At 49.8% G+C, this 21,735-nt stretch overlaps 1 protein-coding gene across 3 annotated transcripts in view; it reads right to left on the bottom strand.

Moving 5' to 3' along the window:
• Positions 1 to 21,735, bottom strand: part of Pgant2 (polypeptide N-acetylgalactosaminyltransferase 2) — a 476,685-nt gene that overhangs the window by 43,115 nt on the left and 411,835 nt on the right. For all 3 annotated transcript variants that reach the window (XM_069327914.1, XM_045737766.2, XM_045737767.2), the window contains 3 exons: positions 8,573 to 8,792; positions 3,425 to 3,635; positions 2,484 to 2,600 (listed from right to left, as the gene is read on the bottom strand). In XM_069327914.1, coding sequence (XP_069184015.1) covers positions 2,484 to 2,600; positions 3,425 to 3,635; positions 8,573 to 8,792 — 548 coding nt within the window. The remainder of the gene's footprint in view (positions 1 to 2,483; positions 2,601 to 3,424; positions 3,636 to 8,572; positions 8,793 to 21,735) is intronic.

Here is a 21,735-nt window from a genome sequence, read left to right as displayed (position 1 = left end):
ACCGTTCCTGGCTGGCCTGGTGAGCACAGAACACAAAGCCCCAGCCAAGAGACATGCATCCGTGAACACATCGAGCGAAGGCTCAGGAAGACGCCAAGGCACCGAACCCCGAAAAAGGAAGCCGGCGACGCAGCAACCGACACAAGGTCCCTGGAGGACAAACCCAACGATCACGAGAGAGGCAGAAGGGGCGCCCCGAAGGAACCAAAACAGACGCCGAAGCCAAACCCGACCTGACGGGTAGACCAGCACGGTGAAGTTCGGACTCCCGCACAACCACTCAAGCTACCACCGAGTGACCCAGGACCCCCTCAGAAACAGTTGATGGTGAGACCACAGCCGCAGCAAGGCCTCTGGAGGAAGAGACGAGGAAGCGGTGCGAGAATCCCAAACAAGACCCGGCCAGGTCCGAATCTGGGATGGAACCAGATAGGACTTCCTCCAGTTCACCAGGAACCTGAATCTGGCGAGCTGGGAAAGAACCATATCCCTGGCGAGCAGACAAGCTGACAGACTGGGAGCCCACACCAGCCAGTCGTTGAGGTAGGCCAAAACTCGAATCCCTAGCAGACGCAGACGAGTTACCACAACCCAGGTAAGACGCATGAAAACACGAAGTGCCAGATTCAAGCCAAAAGGGAGGCAAAGAAAGCGGTAAGCCTGACGCCCCACCACAAAACCTAACCAGTCCCCTGAACCCCGGATGAATAGGAACATGCTAATAAGTGTCCTTGAGGTCCAGGGACACCATCCAGGCACCTGGCTCCAACAGAAGCCGGACCTGAGACAGAGTAGTCATCTGAAAGGAGGGGCAAGGAATCCAGGGGTTCAGACAGGACAAGTCCAGAATGAACCTCACATCCACACAGTCTCATTTCAGCACTGGAAACAGGCGGGAAACCCACCTGAGGGACGGGGTCGTTTTGACCACGCCCAAGCACACCCACTCCAAGATGACTTGAAGCGCAGGAGAAGAAGCCTGCCCTGCTAGCCCCAAATCCACAGAAGGAGGACGAGCCGCCCAACGCCACCGCAGGCCGGATGACATGACTGAAAAAGCCCACAAATTGTGGGACCAAGCGTGGGCAAACAGAGCGAGCCTCCCCCCCCCCCCCCATCGCACCGTCAACGGGGCAAACCGCGAAAGGGCGTTACGAGAAACCAAACGCCAAACAGTGCGATCACCGCGCCGCCCTGACGACGCCAGCACCGAAGGCAACCTCGGCTCAAAAACTGGCACCAATGACCCACCTCAACCAGCGGAACCCTGGACCCTGGCAGGACCCCTCCCAGACGACCGAGAACAACCGCCCCGGAGAACCAACAAGTCCGACATAGGACAACAACTAGACAAAGCCTCTTGCAGAAACTGCGAGACCGCAGCCTCTGCAAACAGCAACAGACAAAACGGAGATGAAAACCTAAGAGTCAGGGCCCAAGTGGATTCCAAAAAGAGGGTGAGCACAACTTGATGGCACGCAAGGCAAGACGCAAAAAACAGAGACACCACCTCCTTCAGGATAGGCGCAAAGAGCTTCAACAGTGCAGTGCCTAGCTACCGAAGTCAGCCTCCACATCCTCCTTAAGCCAGGTAGAAGACAGCTCGAGAAGGGAAAGAAATGTAAGACCGAAGCCAAATGCCCACGCGCGCAAATCCTCTGCAACCAACGATGCTGGAAGAAAAGAAACCTGCAAGTGAAGCTGGAAAAGGCCAACATCCCGAGAAAGCACAGGGGCAAACAAGCACGCATTAAGGTGCTAAAACTCGCTCCCCAGGTAAACCTGCAGAACTGTAGAAGTTTCACGCCAATCAAGCATGCGGGTCCGACAGAACAGATGCCATGCCCCCAACGAAAAGAATGGGCAGTCTGCCAGCCAGGAAGACTCCGGAACCTCCAAACACACCGAAAAGCGGGAAGAAGAACCGAACTTAAAAGAGGACGGATCATCACAAAGACATAAACCGGGTCTCGCAAGAGGTGTGCAGCAAGAGCCTCCCGAGCCTCCTTCGCAAAGATACGAGAAGTAGAAAACCTTTGGAAGGATGAAGCCGAGGTACCCAAAGGGGCTCCGGAACCAAACCCGGGGAGGAGCCGAACCCAAATCACACTCATACAGGGAAGAGGGGTAAGAAAACTTCTCCTTCCCCTGCAACAATAAGCCCCGCGAGGAAGGCAAAAGCACCCAAGTGGGATCAAAGGGGGTCAAAGGCCCCCAGGTCAACTCCTCTCCAGCCCCGAGATCCCCCAAGTTGGGACCCAGGGCAGAGCCGTCCTCCAAACCCTCTGCCCCTGAAGAAAAGACAGAGTCCAGGGCAGAGTATGCTACCACTGCACCATGGGGACTGCTTTCCAAAATCTCTACTGAAATCTCTAAAATTAAAATCTCTACTGAAATCTCTAAAATTAAGATCTCTACTACTATTTTACAGTTACAGTATATCTAAATTTCAACATTATTAACACTATTGCATTTATACATACCTGTAAGTCACTGTTTTGGCAAGGTGCAAGGATGAGAGCTGTGCCAGGTCGAGGCTCAGGCAAAGAAAGACACAGTTCACTGTGCTTAATCAATTTGTCACGAGTCACTGACCACTCCTGAAATTAACAAATATGGCTAATCTAATACAGTATTAAAATTATTCTCCATTAACACAATATACTATAAATCTTAAGATGAGAAAAATGGAAGGCAACCATTAAATCCATTAAAGCATTTAATGAATTAATTTTTGTCAGTGTTTGTTGTGTGCAGCTTGGTGCTCACATGGAAGTCCCAGAGTTGGCTATTGTAGGTATCATAATATAGAGCTACAGTACAACAGTGCAGCTAGGTAGAAGTAGCCACAGAGCCCCCTTCTCTCCCAGAAAGAGGGGCTTCATGACATTTAATGCTGGAATTTTGCATGGTGTGTTTGTATACATTTAGTTTGACTCTGGGAATATCAAGGAAATATTTATTTCTGGTGTAATGTTCAAGAGTTATTATATCCATCTAGGAAACGTTTCAAAGCAGATTAGTATTGAAGAAAAAGGCTTTGTAAGTATAAATAGTATAAATAGCACAAGAGAATTCATGGAGTGAGTGAATATTTAGCATGTTTTGGTTGCTCTTAGAATGCCAATGTTTATGCCCGTTTAATATTTTGTCTATTTAATACTATATTTAAGCATAGTATTTTTCAAATACTATGTTTAAATATAATATTTATATTCAAACATAATATTTGAAGAAAGGAGAGGCTACTGTGGCTATTTCTTAAGTGTGATGGGGCTAGATTTCTTTTTCTTACAATACTCTTAAATTGTCTCTGCAAAAATACTCCCGTTGACCATGAAAAAGTATAATAATGACCAAAAAAGTAATAATTTTAATGATATGCATGCTACAGGATTAAAAATGATGGAAATCTTCAACATACCTGGTTCCCTCCAGTGCCATGGCAAGCATAAAGGCCTATCGTTCCTTCTGCACGGTGACCCAATGTGTCCATACACTTGAGACCTTGCTTGAATACCCCAAAAGATGCATGTCCTATGTCAGGAATCTTCAGTTCTGGATACACATTATCCATGTACCATTTAAAGTTTTTGCAGTTTAGCTTCTTACGTAACTCTAGCCGGCTTTGAATACTGAAAATTAAAAAAACGAGCATTGAATGTAATGAAACGCCATTTTCTGGCAGAGCCCCACAGACTCCCTGGAGCGATCGGACTGATATTAGCTATATTAGTCTGAGGCTTCAGTCACAAGGAGTTCTGCCTACCAGAAACTACAAGCCAGAACCTGGCTCCCTCAGAGAGGTGCAGGGAGCACTGGCTTATGGCAAACTCCACTCTTTGAGAGTATATTCCTGTCTGCCATCAACCAGGGTTAGGCACCCAGAAAGGTAGGCACCCCAAAACAGACCCCAACTGGTAGAAAATTGCAACCCAAGACTGAATAGAGCCCAAGAACTCCCTCCAAGAAAAACAAGGTAACAAGGAAATCGTCATCAAACCGACGCACTCGTCATCAAACCGACGAGTGGGGATGGTGTTTGCCTCACCCACCCGAGCCGGCTGCGCACTTACAAGTACGGAGACTCAGCAAACGAAACAAAAATCGCCAACCGGAGGAAGGGAAGGTGCCAGGAAGCCTCTGGGGCTCACCCAGATCATGGCATTTCATTACATTCAAACCTGGTTTTCTGTGGGGAGCCCTGTCGGCTCCCAGGCACTAGATACCCAAAGATAAGTATAGGCGAGCTTACCCAGGAGGCGGCAGCACTGTGTGCCTCATGATGATGGGACAACTGGCTGCAACCGACACCCTAAGCCCACACAAGTCCCCCAAGGGCCCAGAACATTCACAAGATAATGGGCAGCCAGAACCCTGTTCGACTCCAAAATCCTCATGCCCAAATGTCAGCCCAAAACGTGTTCCCAAAGACAGCAGCAAGAGCCGCAAACTTCTGAACATCAAGGGTAGACTGCAGGCTGGCTAGACTTGATAACTCTGTGGATGACCTGAGAGACCCAAGACCTGGAACAGGGAACGAGGAAATCGGATTAACCCAAAGCACATCCCCAGACACAGAAGCCAAGGTGCACAGGTAACGGTGGAGAGCTGCAACCGGACACAAAACATGAAGCATCCCCTGCCTGACCAACCAAGCATCAATAACCCACGGACCCCTCCGGAAGCCCGCCGTCTCATTCTTTGGCAGAAAAGAAAGAGATGGTTGCAAACAAACAAAATGTCCACCAGGACCGAAAGAGTAGACACCCATGTGTCGAAGGAGAGCATGAAGCCCACCGAGATGACTCCCAGAGGCCAAAGCCAACAGAAACAAAGCCTTCTGAAAACAATTTTGGATCAAAGGAGCCACAGCAAACCGAGAAGAGAGAAAAGAGAGCACCCGGTCCAAAGACCAGGATGGCTCAGGCGGCACATGAGCAGGGCGGAGGGGACAACGTACAGGACATCGAAGACAGAAGGCTTGGTAGCCGGAAGAGCATACAGGACACGGTTACTGGGCCCAAAACCAGTGCCCCAAAGAAAACTTCCCCTGAACCACAGTCAGGAAACACAAGACCATGAGACAAAAGCATCACCCAAAAGTCCCCAGGGAAAACAAACAGGGTAGGACCCCACGAAGAGAGAACAAGACAAACTCAAGCAGCAGCTCCAGTGCAACCAAGGACAGACCCAAGAACACACAGCAGAAGTGGCATCCCGAGGAATGGACTGGAAAGCAAACAAAACGTACCATAGGGGAGAAAATCCCAAAATCCCAAACTTCCAGAGGAAGAGAAAATGAAAGACATATGTGCCATTGCAGACCAGACAGTGTAGGGAACAGGGACGACTCAAGACGAGCAGAACCCCACGAAGGGACATCAGGGGTAATGGAGCACCAACAGGAGCCCCAGAACCAAAAGAGAACTCGCCCATGGGTAGAGGAGGAAGGAAAGGGAATGCAGGAGGAGGCAGAGCTGAGGTGAAGGCGAGAGCAGAGGTGGAGGCGAGAGCAGAGGTGGAGGTAAAACAGATGATCGTCACCCTGAGACAAGGGAAATGAACAACCATCAAACTCGCACAAGGCAAGATGGGACTCGGAAGACGTATCCATAGTCACCCAAGCCCTGATGGGGGTTTCCAGAGCCCGCAAGTGGAGGTGTCTATGGGAAGCCCGTGAAACTGGTGCTGCAAAGCCGATTGACCCTGTCTATTTACCAGGCAAACTGACCCCTGCGAAGGGAGCAACCTCGGGGGCCGAGTGGAGGGGAGAGGGAGTGGGGCCAAACGAAGCCTAGGCATATCTAATGGGAAGCCAGGCAGCCCTCCACCAAGCCGAAAAAAACATGAAAAGGAATTAAAATAAAACCCCGAAAGTACACCACAATAACAGGGGGGCCAGAGAGAGACACGGCCGCTGCTAGATTGCGAGCTGTGCAACATCGTGTGCCCAAACCAGCTACAAACACTCCCTACCCAGGGCCAAACAAAAGCACCAAAACCCCCACTGACCTCAAAGAAGAGGCCAATGCCAATGACAGCAACCCCTACAGCAGTGAGAACCCTAAAGCCCCAGGAAGAAAACCCTGAGATGCAAGGTAAGTATTTACAGGGTGCCTAGGGAAGACAATCCTCAGTACATGCAGCCCAAGGTACCGCTTACTCTTGGCCAATGCCCCAACAGACAGCAGGCACAACCACGAGGTTAAAATCTTGACAGGAAATAGAGGCCAGAGGAGACGTCAGCCCCAGCCGGCTTCAGTCCAAGGTTGCCCGCACCGGAGGGGGGGCAAACAAGTGGCGCGTCTATTTGATGACAATTTGCTTGTTACCTTGTGTTCTTGGGGGGAGTTCTTGGGCTCTGTTCAGTTTTGGGTTGCAATTTTCTACCAGTTGGGGTCTGTTTTGGCACCTACCTTTCTGGGTGCCAAACCCTGGTTGATGGCAGACATGAATATACTCTCAAAAGTGGCATTTTCATAGGCCATTGCTCCCTGCACCTCCCTAAGGGAGCCAGGTTCTGGCTCGTGGTTCCCAGTAGGCAGAACTCCATGTGACTGAAGCCCCTGACAAATATAGCTAATATCAGTACGATAGCTCCAGGGAGCCAACGGGGCTTCCCCCACAGAAAAGAATATTTTCTCAGGAAGCTTTACAAATAAAGTAGGTTAATAAAACATTTAAATATTTTCTCTGAATTTCCAAGAGAAAACAATATTAATACAGTGTAAAATATTTATAAAGAAACAATAAAGATTATCAGTAATGACCCACACATTTTTCATTTTCTCATGCAAAGAAAAAGAACAAATGCTTTTGCTTCTTTTTCTTTCTTTTTTTAAATTTTTCTTATGCAAACAGAGTGGTACCTTGAAGTGGTACCTTATCAAAAGCTTTTGCAAAAGCCCATGTCAGTACTATATCTACTGGGAGTCCTTTGTCTGAATAGCTGGTTACAGTTTCCAAAAATGTGTGAGGTTTGTAAGGCTGGATCTATTTTTAACAAAGCCACGTTGTGTTAGTTTTACTAGATTGTTCACTGAGATGGTGAATGATTCCTTCTTTTTGGATTCTTTGTTTCCATGAGCTTGCAGATGTGTGAAGTCAAGCTGATAAGATGGTAGTTTTCTTCTGAACTCTTTCTGCCTTTTTTTAAAATAGGGGTTACATTTGCATCTTTCCAATCTAGGGGAACTATCCCTTGATCCAGAGATGTTCTGAAAAGGAGCTTCAGTGGTAGGCATAGTTCATCTGCCAGTTCCTTTAGTGGGAGTTAGACAACTGTTGTGGGCTTAATCCTGGGGAAGGTCAGAAAGCCTAATAGGTTTCTTGTCCCCTAACTATGGGAAACCCCCTAAGGTGAATCACACAATTCCTTAATTAATTAACACATGACTGACATTCACCAATGTTTTATGGAAGACAAATCAGGTTCGGTATAGAGTACCCAACTGCCAAGTTGTGATATATTACAACTTGGCAGTTGTGATATACAGAGATTTCAAATGCAGTACAATAACTAGGCAAGTGATATTTAATATTTGAATGGGAACAGTTTAAAAGTAAATTTCAAGACTGATGTACTTAACTAGTTGTACTTGCAAGAGATAAGCTTCAGTTCTTTGGTCCTGCATTATTTGGTTCTGTAGTGATCTTAGACCCCCAAGCATTCATTTGCCTCTTTGAGAGGTCAAAAATTCTGAACCGACTTGTGGAAGGTGAGCAAGATGTGTTAGAGTCTGATGTGGTACACAAAGCTTGCATGCTATCAAGACCATAGCTTTTAGAGCTACTGAGGAAGGCCCTCCCCAATTTTTGTTTTATTATTATACCATGTGAAAGACTCATCTGTCTTGACATATCTTTTTTTTTTATATAATGTATACAAGAGTTCTTACATTTTTGTACAACCACTAGCGCACACAGCATTTCGGGCAGGTCCTTAATCCTATTCTTTTCCCCAGAATACGACCCGCCAGATCCTTTAACAACCAGGTACCCATTCACTGCTGGGTGAACAGAGGCTACAGTTGAGGATTGGCACCTGGTCAATCCTCCCTGGCCAGGATACGAACCCAGGCTAAAGCTCTCGCGAAGCGCCTGGTGAGTGCTTTATCACTACGCTATGGGGACTGCATATACAGCAGGTTATCTGCTGTACAAGTCAAATACTAATTTATTATAATCTATGTAGGTCAATATTTGACTTATAAGTAGTGTGGGTTGGAGGATGGGTTATATATAGCCCCATAGTGATTTTTTTAAAGATTCTATGGTACTTTTCATATTTAAATTTTAACCAATTTTTTTTAAATACCATGCTTTGCAAATTGTAAAAGCTATATGCATTTTGGTTTCTATGGGCAGATAGGGCTAAGGGCTCCATTCAATGAATGTGGAAAAATGTGGTGATGATGCTGATGATATTGTAGCACTGCTCACCATACAGCTAACATGCATAACATTACTAGCGTGTGTACCAGCATATAGCATTTGGTTGTTACAAATTATAATAAAACTAAAACATAATATGATTATTTGAAAAGTCTGAGTAGCCTACAGTACTTACTTTCCATAATTGACACTCTTCGCTAGTGGCACAGCAGAATAGTAATATTTCTTATACTCGTCCATCCAGACTTCTGCTGCCCTTCGAGTGTTACGAGCAAATACGTTTCCGGACCCTCCTGGGAAGGTGTATGGGTGCTGCTTACGGAAAACATGCCCCACTCGCGAACATGGAACAATTTCTAGGCTTCCCCCACACTGCCACACTCGGAATGATATCTCTGAGGATAGTGATTCATAAGATTAAAAATATACTATTCTTAACATAATATATACATGATAGGATAATTATTTCATCCCTAAGCTGAAAATCTTCAGTTGAATTTTGGTTCTGTGTTAAAATATACTAGATACTGTTTCATGTACAGTATTGTACAGAAGTAAGATCAGCTGTTTAAACTTTTGCTCTTTGCTTTTCTTGGGTCTAAATGGAGTTAAAAAGTAAATTTAAAATTTCCATTATATTTTTGCATTTACAGTAAGCAGGTGACCTGTTTTTTGAAGTGATAACACTAAAAATGTTTACAAACAAATTTGATTATGAAATAAATATAAATACAGTAATAAACAAATTAATTTTTTAGTCTTAATTTCGTAATAGAAAATATGGGTCAAAAAATAAATTTTCTATTTATTTCTAGTAAAAATTTTCAGTCCTTTCTCAATTTTCATTATTTCTAATTAGAAAAATGGTGCATTCTCTCCATGTATACAATCATAAATATATCATCATCAATATAAAAAAAATAAGTACATTCATTAAATTAATTAGGAAATTTTCTGACTATTATTTTCTCATATTTTCACATTTCTAATAAATTAAAAGAATACTCTATTTGTATTTAGCATTAATCATTACAGTACTTTATACCACTCATAATGATGACTCAGCCTTTAACAGGAACAGGAACAACAACAACAACTTACTACTACTTACTTACTTACCTACTACTACTACTAATAATAATAATAATAATAATAATAATAATAATAATAATAATAATAAAATATTTTATTTGTAAAACATTACAGAGAACATGATTATAGTGATTTCATAGTAGATTTTAATTCTTTATAAGCCCCTTAATGTGCAGAATACTTAAAAAATTACTTGAGATTAATGTGAGGCCCTAAATTACAGTTCAATATTTTTGAATTAATACTATTCATATATTAATACTAATACCTAATACTATGAGACGTAAAAAAAACAGCGTTGAATGTAATGAAACGCCATTTTCTGGGTGAGTCCCGGAGGCTCCCAGGAGCTATCCATGGCTGATATGGATATCCTAACTATTTTGCATCAGTCGATGTGTGTGGAGTTCTAGGCCTACCGGGGACCACGAGCCAGAACCTGGCCCCCTCAGAGAGGCACGGGGAGCAATGGCCCATGGAAATGCACGTGTGATTTGGAGCATTCTATATCTGCCATCGACTGGGACAGGCACCCAGAAAGGTAAGCGCCACAAAACAAACCCCTATTCTGGTTAACAACAAAAATCGACAAACGAGTGGACAGAACTCCCCCAGGAAAACGAACTAACAAGCATGACGTCACACGAGCCGCGCCGCATGTCTGCGCAGCTCCCCCCTCCCCAGTAGGGGGAAGGGGGAGCCCCAGACCCCCGCGCCGGCGATCCCCACCCCAGTTCTGAGGCTGGATATCAAAACCGCGAAAAAAACCCGCCGACTGGAGGGCGGGAGGGTGCCGGGGAGCCTCCGGGACTCACCCAGAAAATGGCGTTTCATTACATTCAACGCTGGTTTTCTGGGGGGAGCCCCTACGGCTCCCCGGAGCTACCTCACCAAAGACTACCTAAGAAAACAAGGGGACATACCCGGGAGACGGTCGGTGAATCACTCCTCAACACGAAGTCAAAACAACAACCCAAGGTATATCATTCGCCAGAAAAAAGGGAAAATGGCCGCAGACGAAGAAACCTATGATCACGACCATAGGAGCCAAAAACACTGCGCCTGAGAAGAGCAAGAAGCTCTGCCACATGACCCCCAGAGGCGAATGCCAACACAAAAAGAAAACCGAGGCAAAGCAAACCTGACACCAAGGAGCCACAACCAAGGAGAAGAAAAACGGGAGAGCACCCTGTCCAAAGACCAGGACGACACAGGCAGTGCATAAGCAGGCCGGAGGCGTAACAACGCACGATACAACCTGCGAAACGGCGCCGAAGGAATATCGATACCGAAGGCTAGCAGCAGAAACCAAGGCGCCAGACCCAGGAACGGCCCCAAGCGCCCCTACAACCTCCGCAAGCCAATCCTATGACAGCCCCAGGAGGGAAAAGAAAACGCAGGGCCAAAACGAAAATGCCACAAGTGTGCAAATCCACCTCCACAAGTGCAGCTGACAGGGAAGGAACTCGCATAAGGAGCCGCCCTGCACCAACATCCCGCAGAAGGGCAGGAGCGAAAAGACTCATTAAGAGGAGCAAAATCGCTCCCAGGAAAACTAGTAGCGCCGCGACAGTGCGAAGAGAAGAGATATTCACAAAAGAACAAAAAGGCCAACACCCAGAAGCTGCCAGGAAGAGGACCCACAAGCCCTAGAAAGGCCCGGAGGGAAGCCCAATCGAATGACGACAGATGCACCAGAAAACGGCCACAATGGACAAGAAACAGAGCCCTGGGAGGGGCCGACGCCCACAAAGCACGTGCAGAGAGGGGGAACGGAAAACCCCACACCACAAAACTGCAAGTCCCTCCCAGAGGGGTAGAAACACCCTGGCGGGGACCAACGGGGCCTGAGGCCCCTCACGTGAGCCCCACCCCAGCCCCGGGAACCCACCCTGCAGGCCCCGGGGCCGAGCTGTCCCCTCAAAGCCCCAGCGTCAAGAAAAACCCCGGGGCAGCCGTGAAAAACACGAAGGAAGGGAGCCCACTAGGCTCTGGAACTTGAACCGAAACCGGAGGATAGGCGAGGGGCGAGACGAAGACCCCAAGCTCATCCCCAGCCAGCACAATGAGGCAAGGACAAGACAGAGAATCCAAGGAACATGGAAAAACCAGGCCCGGCACAGCAAGACCGGCAAAGAAGGAGAGCCCCAGAGGGAGCACGGAAGGGCCGAACATAACGCCACAACCAACCCAGACACGCAGCTGCAGTACCAAAACCGCAGCAAAACGTCACCACACTCCCAGAGGAAGCGACAGAGAAGATAGATAAATCGTACACGAGTGGCACACAAGGGGACACAGGCGGAAACCGAGCACCCAACTGAGCCACAGGGACGGGAGAAGAAACGTGTGCAGTGTAACAGGCAATCAAAGGAACACCGTAGGCAGCCCAACATAGGCTGACCCCTTACACAGCCCCAAGAGCAGAGATGAGAGTGCCCAAGAAGCACAGAATCCACCCGACAGGCAAACGACAGGGGAGAGGCGGAAACAAAGCCAAAATCCAACCTGCAAGCACAAGGAGGCGAACACAAAACCTCCGACACAGGAAAACGTACTACCAAACAGGCACCCCCACCGTTGCACTGAGGAACAAGGTGGAGGCGGGGCCCCGAACTCAAGCAAGGTTAGACAAGCATTGGAGAGGGGCAGGAGGAGTACAGGCAGGAATCGCCTTGGAAGGGACAAGAGGCCACCCGCAGACACCCGTGAACCGAGGAAGGAATCAGGTGGAGAGAGCAAGAGCTGCCCAGTATGGGCTAATAGCCCTGCAGTAGGCACCTCGGGTGATACGGTTCACGTTCTCAAGGACGTATGTACACCCAACCCTACTCCCAAAAACAAAAACAGCGTCAGGACGAAGGAGACGCCAAAACCGCTTCAACTCACCTGCAGAACATAGGCTCTGAAGGGCCATGACGCAAGCGTTCGAGTCCGTATCCGCCGGAGGCGGCCAGTGCGCCCATGCTGGAGAGGAGGGGAGCAGCGAATGAGGCTCCCCACCCGAGAACGCAGGGAAAAACCACATGATGTCCCCACAGCGGCACTCCAGAACACCCCCAAAGCAACGGGGCACAGATTGGATTAAGAAAAGAGCGAGAGGCGAAGCCCCCCCCCCGAGAGAAATGGAAGCAGAACACGTGTGCACACCGCCCGGAACTAAAACAAACTTCCACGGCGCATGCGCAGGACGCGAAAGAAAGTAGCCCAACAAGGCGAGAAGTAGCCCAACCAGGCGAGAAGTAGCCCAACCAGGCGAGAAGTAGCCCAACCAGGCGAGAAGTAGCCCAACAAGGCGAGAAGTAGCCCAATAAAGCGAGAAGTAGCCCAACAAGGCGAGAAGTAGCCCAACAAGGCGAGAAGTAGCCCAACAAGGCGAGAAGTAGCCCAACAAGGCGAGAAGTAGCCCAACCGGCTACAAGGAGCCCAAACGGCTACACGGAGCCCAACCTGTCCAGAACAAAAGGAACCAGTATAGAGGCAAACTCCGGGACATGCAGGAGGTAAGCCACAAAGGACAACCGCACCGCAGGCGAAGGGATGCGGTTAGTCGAAAACCTCCTGAAGACGGAACCGAAGAAATCACAGGGACATGGAACCGAACCCGGGGAGGAGCATAACCCAAGCCCAAATCGTACGCAGAGGGGGGAAAGAAAACCCCACTCCTCGTAACAGTAAGCCCCGCTCAGAAGGACTGAAATCCAGACGGGACGCAATGGAGCCCAAGGCCCCCAAGGCCGCTCCTCCCCAACCCCAGGAGCCACTGCACCAGGCCCCAGGGCCGAGTCGACCTCCAAAGCCCCGGCCCCACAAGAAAAAGCCGGGGCAGCCGAGAGAGCTGAAAGAGAAGGGGCCCACTGGTCAGACCCTGGAGCATCGGCCGGAGGAACAGACTCGAATGCCTCCGCAGCTACCCCGGACGGGGCAACCCCCGAAACTGCCCAAGTCTTAGAACCTCTAACCCCGCCCCGACCCCGAAGCCTGCAGATGCGTAGGGGCCAGAAGCAGGAGGGGGAAAAACAAGGGGGGCGTGGAAGAACCAAGGCCGAATCGACCAAAACCCCCAAGTCTGGTTCCCTACACAAGCGGGGCAGCATCGGGGCGTCCGGGGAAGCGACAAACCAGAGCGCGTTGCAACATCCTACCCTGCAACGCGCGAGCTGCCTGCACCCACGGGAATTCATCAGCAGACTGGGTGAATGGAATCACGAACAAGCAACAAAGCTCGCAGGACTCAAGGATCGAATGTGTCACCGACCCAACAGGCAGCATGACGGAGGCAAAAACAAGGAGAGTCACCCTGAGACAAGGGGACAGAACAACCCTCAACTCGCACAAAGCGAGAGGGGACGCAAGGGTCTCCACTACCGGACCCGAGAGCCCCCGGGGGGTTTACCAGGGCCCCTAGACTGGGTCTGCTAAGGGTTATCCCAGGCAGGGCACTGCTAACCGGCGCCCCAAACTACCAAGCAAACTGCTAAAGCTGAACCCACTGGACGTGTCCACTCGCGAGGGCAAAGCAGGGGGTGCCACCACACAAACGACCCTAATATAATGGGGGGGGGGAACAAGGCAGACCCCCCCTACCAGGCAAAAACAAATATAAAAGAAAAACCACACAAGTGGACAACGTACCCAGAAGGAACAGAGCCGGCCGCTATCATAGGTGAAAACTAGCTACGCAGTACCCTGCGCCCCACCAGTGCTATAACTACCACTTACCCCAAGGTAAACAAGGGAGTAAAACCCCCAAACCCTTGGGGCGGCCAAACGCCAAGCAGCGAAAAGCCAACAGAGGTAGACCCAAGGTGACTTGTGGAAGGCAACCCCAAGCCCCAAGGGCGGTACTTACAGGGCACTCAGGGAAGGTGACCCTAAGCACATGCAGCCCGAGTACCTGAGAATACTACTCCCAGCTCACACGACCACCGTAAGAGCAGCACTGCAAACAAGTCACAGCACAGAGACAAGACTGGAGCTGGAGCCACACGACCGTGCAATATCCCATCAGCCGAGGAACTGGGGCGGGGATCGCCGGTGCGGGGGGTCTGGGGCTCCCCCTTCCCCCTCCTGGCGAGGGGGGAGCTGCGCAGACATGCGGCGCGGCTCGTGTGACATCATGCTTGTTAGTTCGTTTTCCTGGGGGAGTTCTGTCCACTCGTTTGTCGATTTTTGTTGTTAACCAGAATAGGGGTTTGTTTTGTGGCGCTTACCTTTCTGGGTGCCTGTCCCGGTCGATGGCAGACATAGAATGCTCCAAATCACATGTGTATTTCTATGGGCCATTGCTCCCCGTGCCTCTCTAAGGGGGCCAGGTTCTGGCTCGTGGTCCCCGGTAGGCCTAGAACTCCACACACATCGACTGATGCAAAATAGTTAGGATATCCATATCAGCCATGGATAGCTCCGGGGAGCCGTATTGGCTCCCCCCAGAAAACAGAGTTGAATGTAATGAAACGCCATTTTCTGGGTGAGTCCCGGAGGCTCCCTGGAGTTATCCAGGCTGAATGGATATGTATAACTTTTTGGCATCAGTCAATGTGCACAGAGTTTTTACCTACCGGGGACCATGAGCCAGAACCTGGCCCCCCCTCAAGAGAGGCACGAGGAGCAATGGCCTATAGAAACCCCCGTGTGGTTGGGAGCATTCTATGTCTGCCATTGCCTGGGTCTGGCACCCAGAAAGGTAGGTGCCCCAAAACAAACCCCTATTCTGGTGAAACTATTGTTACCAAAAACCAAATGAGTGGACAGAATTCCCCAAACGAAATTTAGCAAACGAGCATGACGTCATCATGTCTCTGCTCTGCTGTCTGCGCAACCACCCACCTCCCCAGGAGGGGGAAGGGAGAGCCCCAGACCCCCCTCCCACACCGGCGATCCACCCTGCAGTTCTTAGGCTGGATGTCAAAATACGCGAAAACACCGCCGACCAAAAGGAGGGAGAGATGCCGGGGAGTCCCCGGGACTCACCCAGAAAATGGCATTTCATTACATTCAATGCTGGTTTTCTGGGGGAAGCCCCATTGGCTCCCCAGAGCTAACTACCGAAAGACATGGAAAAACAGGACTTACCAGGGCGGCGGTCAGTCCTCACTCCTCAATGTGAAGCCGAGACAACTGGCTGCAATTGCAGACCCAATGCAAGGCAGGCCTACGAGGACCAGGAACAAGGTAGCGAATGGCCAGGACCCTGTTCAACCTCCAAAAATCCTGTGCCCGAATGTCAAACCAAGACATGTTGCCAAAGACGGCAGCCAAAGCAGCAAACTTACGCACATCGTGGGCACTAGGCTAGACCGCAGGCTAGCTATCCTTAATAATCCTGTGGACAACCTGGGAGACTGGAGCCCGGGAACAGGGAAGAAGGGAAACCGGATCAACCCACAGCATATCCCCGGCCACCGAAGCCGTAGCGCATAAATAACGGTGGAGAGCTGCAACCAGGCACAAGACATGATGCATCCCCGGCCTGACCACTCAGGCATCAATAACCCAAGGACCCTTCCGGAAAGCAGCAGTCTCATTCTTCGCCGCAAAAGAAGGGGACAGTTGCAACTGAACATACCTACTACCACCAAAAGACCAAAAACCCCTGCACCGAAGAAGAGCATCAAGCTCCCCAACCCGATCCCTCAGATGCCAATGCCAACAGGAAAAGAGCCTGGGAAAAACAAATCCTGAACCGAAGAAAAAGAGCACCCGGTCCAAGGAACAGAAGGGCTCAGGCGATGCATGAGCAGGCCGGAGGTGAAACAATACATAAGACAACTTGCGGAACGGAGCAGATGTAACATCAATACCGAACGCAAGCTGGAGTGGCTCCGCCAGCACCGCACAATAGGAGGCCGCACAATAGGAGGCGACCGTACAGTATTTGGCATAAGATGATAGTCCTGAAACAACCACAACAAGAAGAACAAAACAACCCTATCAGAGACCAAAGTACACCTACGCAGTGATGGGAAAAATTGAAAGGACTGCCAGGAAACCTCATACTGCTGCCAAGATGAAGCACGCTGATAGGAGACCAACAACAAAGCCACCTGCACCCCATACAAATGATGATAAGACTCATATTTAGCATTACTTAGCGAGTCAGAAAGACCAGATGCGAAGACTTGAAGAGAAGAACGAACCAGCGTTTTAACGGGCAGGACCAATCTCCTGAAAGAGGCGGAGCCGCGAGAAGACCCTCGGGTTCGGACACCGAGCAAGTAGCGCCTGAAACAATGGTTGGGTCGGCCACCAAGGGGCCAGGAGGACTAATCTCCCATGGTAAGTCTCCAGGCGAGCCAGGACTTGGAACAACAGCTGAACCGGGATAAAGAGGTAAAGATAACCACACCTCGCCCAGTTCTGCCTGAAGGCATTGACCCCGACGGCATCGCAGACGGGGAAGGGCTCCACAAATACCGGGAGACGTCTCGACCACGCCGACGCAAAAAGATCAACTTCTGGAGGCCTAAATGTCCGGCAGAGCCAACGGTACGAGTCGGCGTCAACCGTCCATTCCATGGACAGGGGAATGAATCGGGACAGGCCATCCGCCAGGACATTGGACACCCATCAACCTCTTGTGAGGACCCATGGATGGGACCTCTTGTGAGGTCCCATCCTGTCACAAGTGGGTTGCGTCCGGCACCCGTTTGCTAAGCGGAGGAGATTTTGCCCACGCCATCCAAATTTGGGCAAACGCTGTAGCCACGCCGTCTAGGGCGGCTAGGGGTAGACCCGAGGCTTCTGGTATCTGCGACGCTTGTCAGAAACCAGGAACCCTGGACCACATATCCCAAGCCTGCCATAAGACACACGGGGCTCGGGTGAAACGTCACGACGACATCACCCGGTTCGTAGCTGGCCGACTGCGGCAAAGAGGCTTTGAGGTGGAGCGCGAAGTCCGTATACCAGATGGAGGGACCTTCTGCAAGCCAGACATTATAGCTTGCAAAGGTGATGAGGCCTTCATATTAGACACCCAGGTCTCAGCTGATAACTTCCCACTCTCCCGTCCACATCAGAGCAAGTGCGACAAGTACGGCACCCCCGAGATCCTGCAGAAGGTCCAGGAGTATACCGGTAAGCATACAGTATCCGCCTCCTCAATAACCCTTAATTGGAGGGGTGGATGGTGCAAGGAGAGTGCGCGTGGTCTACAAGGTATGGGTCTCACCAAGAGCGACCTCGAGATCTGCTCCGTGAAGGCCCTGACCTGGACATATTCTATATACAGAATATGGTCCAAGGCCACGTCAAGGGGCAGGCCTCCCTAGCCCCGGGATCACTGTGCACAGGGTGCATAAGGGTAACTATAGTCACGCTTAGGTGAACCGCAGCCAAGTCAGCTGGTAGCCAACTATCTAAGCAGTTTCGTCATCTGGAGTACCACTTCTCCTAATGGCATCTCACAAGAGGGTGGATGACCTGGCAGAGCCCACGAGTAGGTAAGGCGGCGACCGGAGGGACCCCATGCGCATACATGATAACCCTCCCGCTCCGGGGCCTAGTTAGGAGCATCCACTGTGTCTAGTTTTCCATGTATGCCGACGTCAAATCATCATCCATGCCGATTGGGCAGCTTGCTGCTTTGGCCCTCAGCGTTTGTTTGTTCTTTTTTTTAAATGTTATACTGTGCACCCCTACCTATGTGTGCTGTGTCCCATATAGAAAAAACCAACTACAAAAGAATTTTCCATTAATGTTTTTGTTTATTTTCAGGTTATTATTATGTATTATTAGTATCATCTTAACTCTTGTGGGTGTGATGAGATCTGCCATATATGTTTATTTTAGTTTGTGTGTGTGTTAGGGTATTAGGTATGCTTAGGGGTCCGTCTCGCCATGCCCTGTGGCTGGGGGGATCGGGCTCCGAAGCTACATAAAAACCCTATACCCCCCCGAAGTGGCAAGGGGAGTTAGGGGACAAACCGTCAGGAGAGCCAAACCCCGAGAACTCAGCAAACGAGTTACCCGAAGGGACCAGCCCCCCAAAGAACCAAGGACCGCATCGAACCCTCGCGGTTCAGGCAATGAACCACTAGGGAACAATCCGAATGGAGTTGGACCGTCGATCCGCGAGAGACCCGAATCCTCCAAAGCAATATCAACACAGCCTCGAACTCCCGTACCGTGCTGTGAGCCCAATGGAGGGATGGAACCCACTGCCCCTGGGCTGCCTGGTGAGCACTGGTCACAAAGCCCCAGCCAAGAGACGACACATCCGTGAAGGCACTGAACCCCAAAGAACCCAAAAAGGACGAAGGCAATGCAGCAACCAACACAAGGCCTCCGGAGGCCAAACCCAGCGGTCGCGAGAGAGGCGGAAGGGACATCCCCGAGGGAACCAGAACAGCCAATGATGCCACACCTGATCCGGAAGGTAGACCATTATGGCAAAGTTCAGGCTCCTGCACAAACTCTCGAGCAACTGCCGCGTCACCTAGGAGCACCTCAGAAACAGACAAAGGCAGAAACGCAGACGAAGCAGAGCCACCAGAGGAAGAGACAAGGAAGCAACCCAAGCGTCTCACACAAAACCCAGCCAAAACTGAACCTGAGAGGGAATCAGATGGGACTTCCACCAGTTCGCCAAGAACCCGAACCCGGCGAGCTGGGAAAGAACCAAATCCCTTGTGAGTAGACATGCGGATCGGCTGGGGGCCCAAACCAGCCAGTCATCGAGGTAGGCCAGAACCTGAACCCCTAACAGATGCAGGCGGGCCACCATGACCCGAGTAAGGCGTGTGAAAATGCGAGGCGCCAGATTCAACAGGAAGGAAAGACAACGAAAGCAGTAACCTTGACGCCCCACAACAATCCCTGAACTGTGGATGAATCTGGACATGCCAATATGTGTCCTGGAGGTCCAGGGACACCATCCAAGCACTAGGCTCCAACAGTAGACGGACCTAGGATAGAGTAGTCATCCTGAAGGAGGGGCAATAAACCCATAGGTTCAGATGGGACAAGTCCAGAATGAACCAGACTAGATCAACCTATGGGACGTCATTGTTTCGACCACACCCAAACGAACCCACTCCGAGATGACCTGACAGAGCACAGGAGAAGAGGCCTGTCCTGCCAGCCCCGAACCCCCTGAGGGAGGAGGAACCACCCAGCGTCACCACAGGCTGCATGAAACGACCCGAAAAGTCCACGAATCATGGGACCAGGCATGAGCAGAGCGAGCCTCCCCCCCATCACCCCGTCAATGTGACGAATCACAAAAGGGCCGACGCACCTTATGAGAACCTAAGTGACGGTCATGGTGATCCCTGCGCTGACCAGAACAAGACGAAACTGGAGGCTGCACCTGCCCTGAATCTGGCACCACTGGCCTACCATGACAAGAGGAACCCCGAGCCCTGGCACGACCCTTCCGGGAAGGTCCCCCACGAGCCCTCCGGAGCACCAACAAATCAGACATAGGCCGCCTGCAAATACTGCACCACAGCAAAGGACAAAAAGGCGAAGACAACCGAAGAGCCAGGGCCAGGGCATCACGCAGGAGTGGCGCATAGACCTTCAACAACACAGATGACGCCAGTACTGCCGAGGACAGGGCACCAGACCCGGCCGTGGCCCCAAGCGCCCCCACATCCAACTCAAGCCAATCCGAGGACAGCTCAAGAAGGGAAAAGAAATGCAGGGCCGAAGCAAGCAGGCCACGAGTAAGCAAATTCTCCGCCACCAAGGCAGCCGAAAGGGAAGGAACTTGCACACAAAGCTGCATCACACCAACATCCCATGGAAGGGCAGGGGTGAACAAACAAGCATTAAGGTGCTCGAAGTCACCCCCCCCCCTCCCCAGGAAAACCTGAAACGCCATCTGAGTCTTTCGCCACTCAAGCACGTGGGACCGACAGAACTTGTACCAAGCCTCCAATGAAAAGAGAGGGCAGTCTGCCAACCAGGACGACTCCAGAACTTCATAACGAACCCAGTACGGACAAGTAGAACCGTACAGGGTACCTCGGTTTAAGAGTTTAATCTGTTCCTGGAGACAGCTCGTATTCCGAAGCTAATTTCCCCATAAGAAATAATGGGAAATGAATTAATCCGTTCCTGACTACCCCAAAAACCCCACATCAAACTAAATTTTTATACCTAATTCATCTAAATAAACCTACAAAACTATGTTCAAGTTATTACTTACCTTGCTGGAAGATGGAAGATGGTGAGGAGGAGGGAGGAGAAGAGGTGTTACTGTTTGGAAGGGGAGTCCCCTTCTATTATTACATCAGGCAGTGAAGTCTTCATTGGTGTGCACACTCTGGCACGTTTTGCCTGCATACCACTAAGACTGGCTTGTCTTACTAAGAATCTGTCTAAAGACACTTGTTTTTCCCTACATTTTAACACTTGTCTGTAGTAAGACATCACATTGTCATTTAAAAGGTCAATGCAACAGCCTGCTACAGCTTTATCTGGGCGAGTTTTTTCAACAAAACTTTGCAATTCTTCCCATACTTCACACATTTTCTTAACACTTTAGCGTTATCACGGCGCTCAAGAGCATTACCACTTTTTGTGTCGAGGTCACACAGCGGACTCGCTCAAGAGTCACGAGAAAAAATATTTCTATAAACTCTATTTGTTATGAGATCGACTTTGGGATAGTTTGAAAATGTCCGCCATGAAATTTCCGTTTTCTCTAATAGCCGCATAGCCTATTTGGGAGAACGGCGTAGCATTGCACCATTGAGGTAAGACCATTGTATTGTTGACACGACAATTGTAATTGACGTAGTTTTTTATTTGGTGCCGGTCTAACGCATCCTTGTGTGACATTTTATACTCATTTTCTTATAGAACATTCTATTGCGAACACACTGGTACAAAAATGAAATATGTAATTCGAAAATTAATGTCAGGACAGTGAAAAGAGTATACACTTTTCAGTGTTGCCACTCGATCGCCCAAAACGCAGCACTATTTTCTTAGGTTAACCCCTTAACTGCGTTGCCTCCAAATGTGACATCCCCGCAGTGCGTAGGAAACAAATTCTCTTGAAAAAATTCTTTTTTCTTTTTAAAGTGTCAAAAACCCTTCCCTCAGTATGGGTATGTAAAAAAAAAGTCGATATTGTACTTACTTTGGCTGCTATGGGGTCCGGAAGTTGGGGCGTGACGTCATCATTCCCCGTGCGCCCGTGCCGTGAGCTCTCGGGGGCGGTGGGGCGCGAGTTGCCGCGAATATATTTTCGTTCATTTTTTGCGCACCTTTCCAAATACATTTTCATTGTTT

Source organism: Procambarus clarkii, chromosome 20, assembly GCF_040958095.1.
Source record: "Procambarus clarkii isolate CNS0578487 chromosome 20, FALCON_Pclarkii_2.0, whole genome shotgun sequence".
Taxonomy (NCBI): domain Eukaryota; kingdom Metazoa; phylum Arthropoda; class Malacostraca; order Decapoda; family Cambaridae; genus Procambarus; species Procambarus clarkii.
Note: the sequence above shows the minus strand (reverse complement) of the source record. Positions and strands in the feature narration are given on the sequence as shown.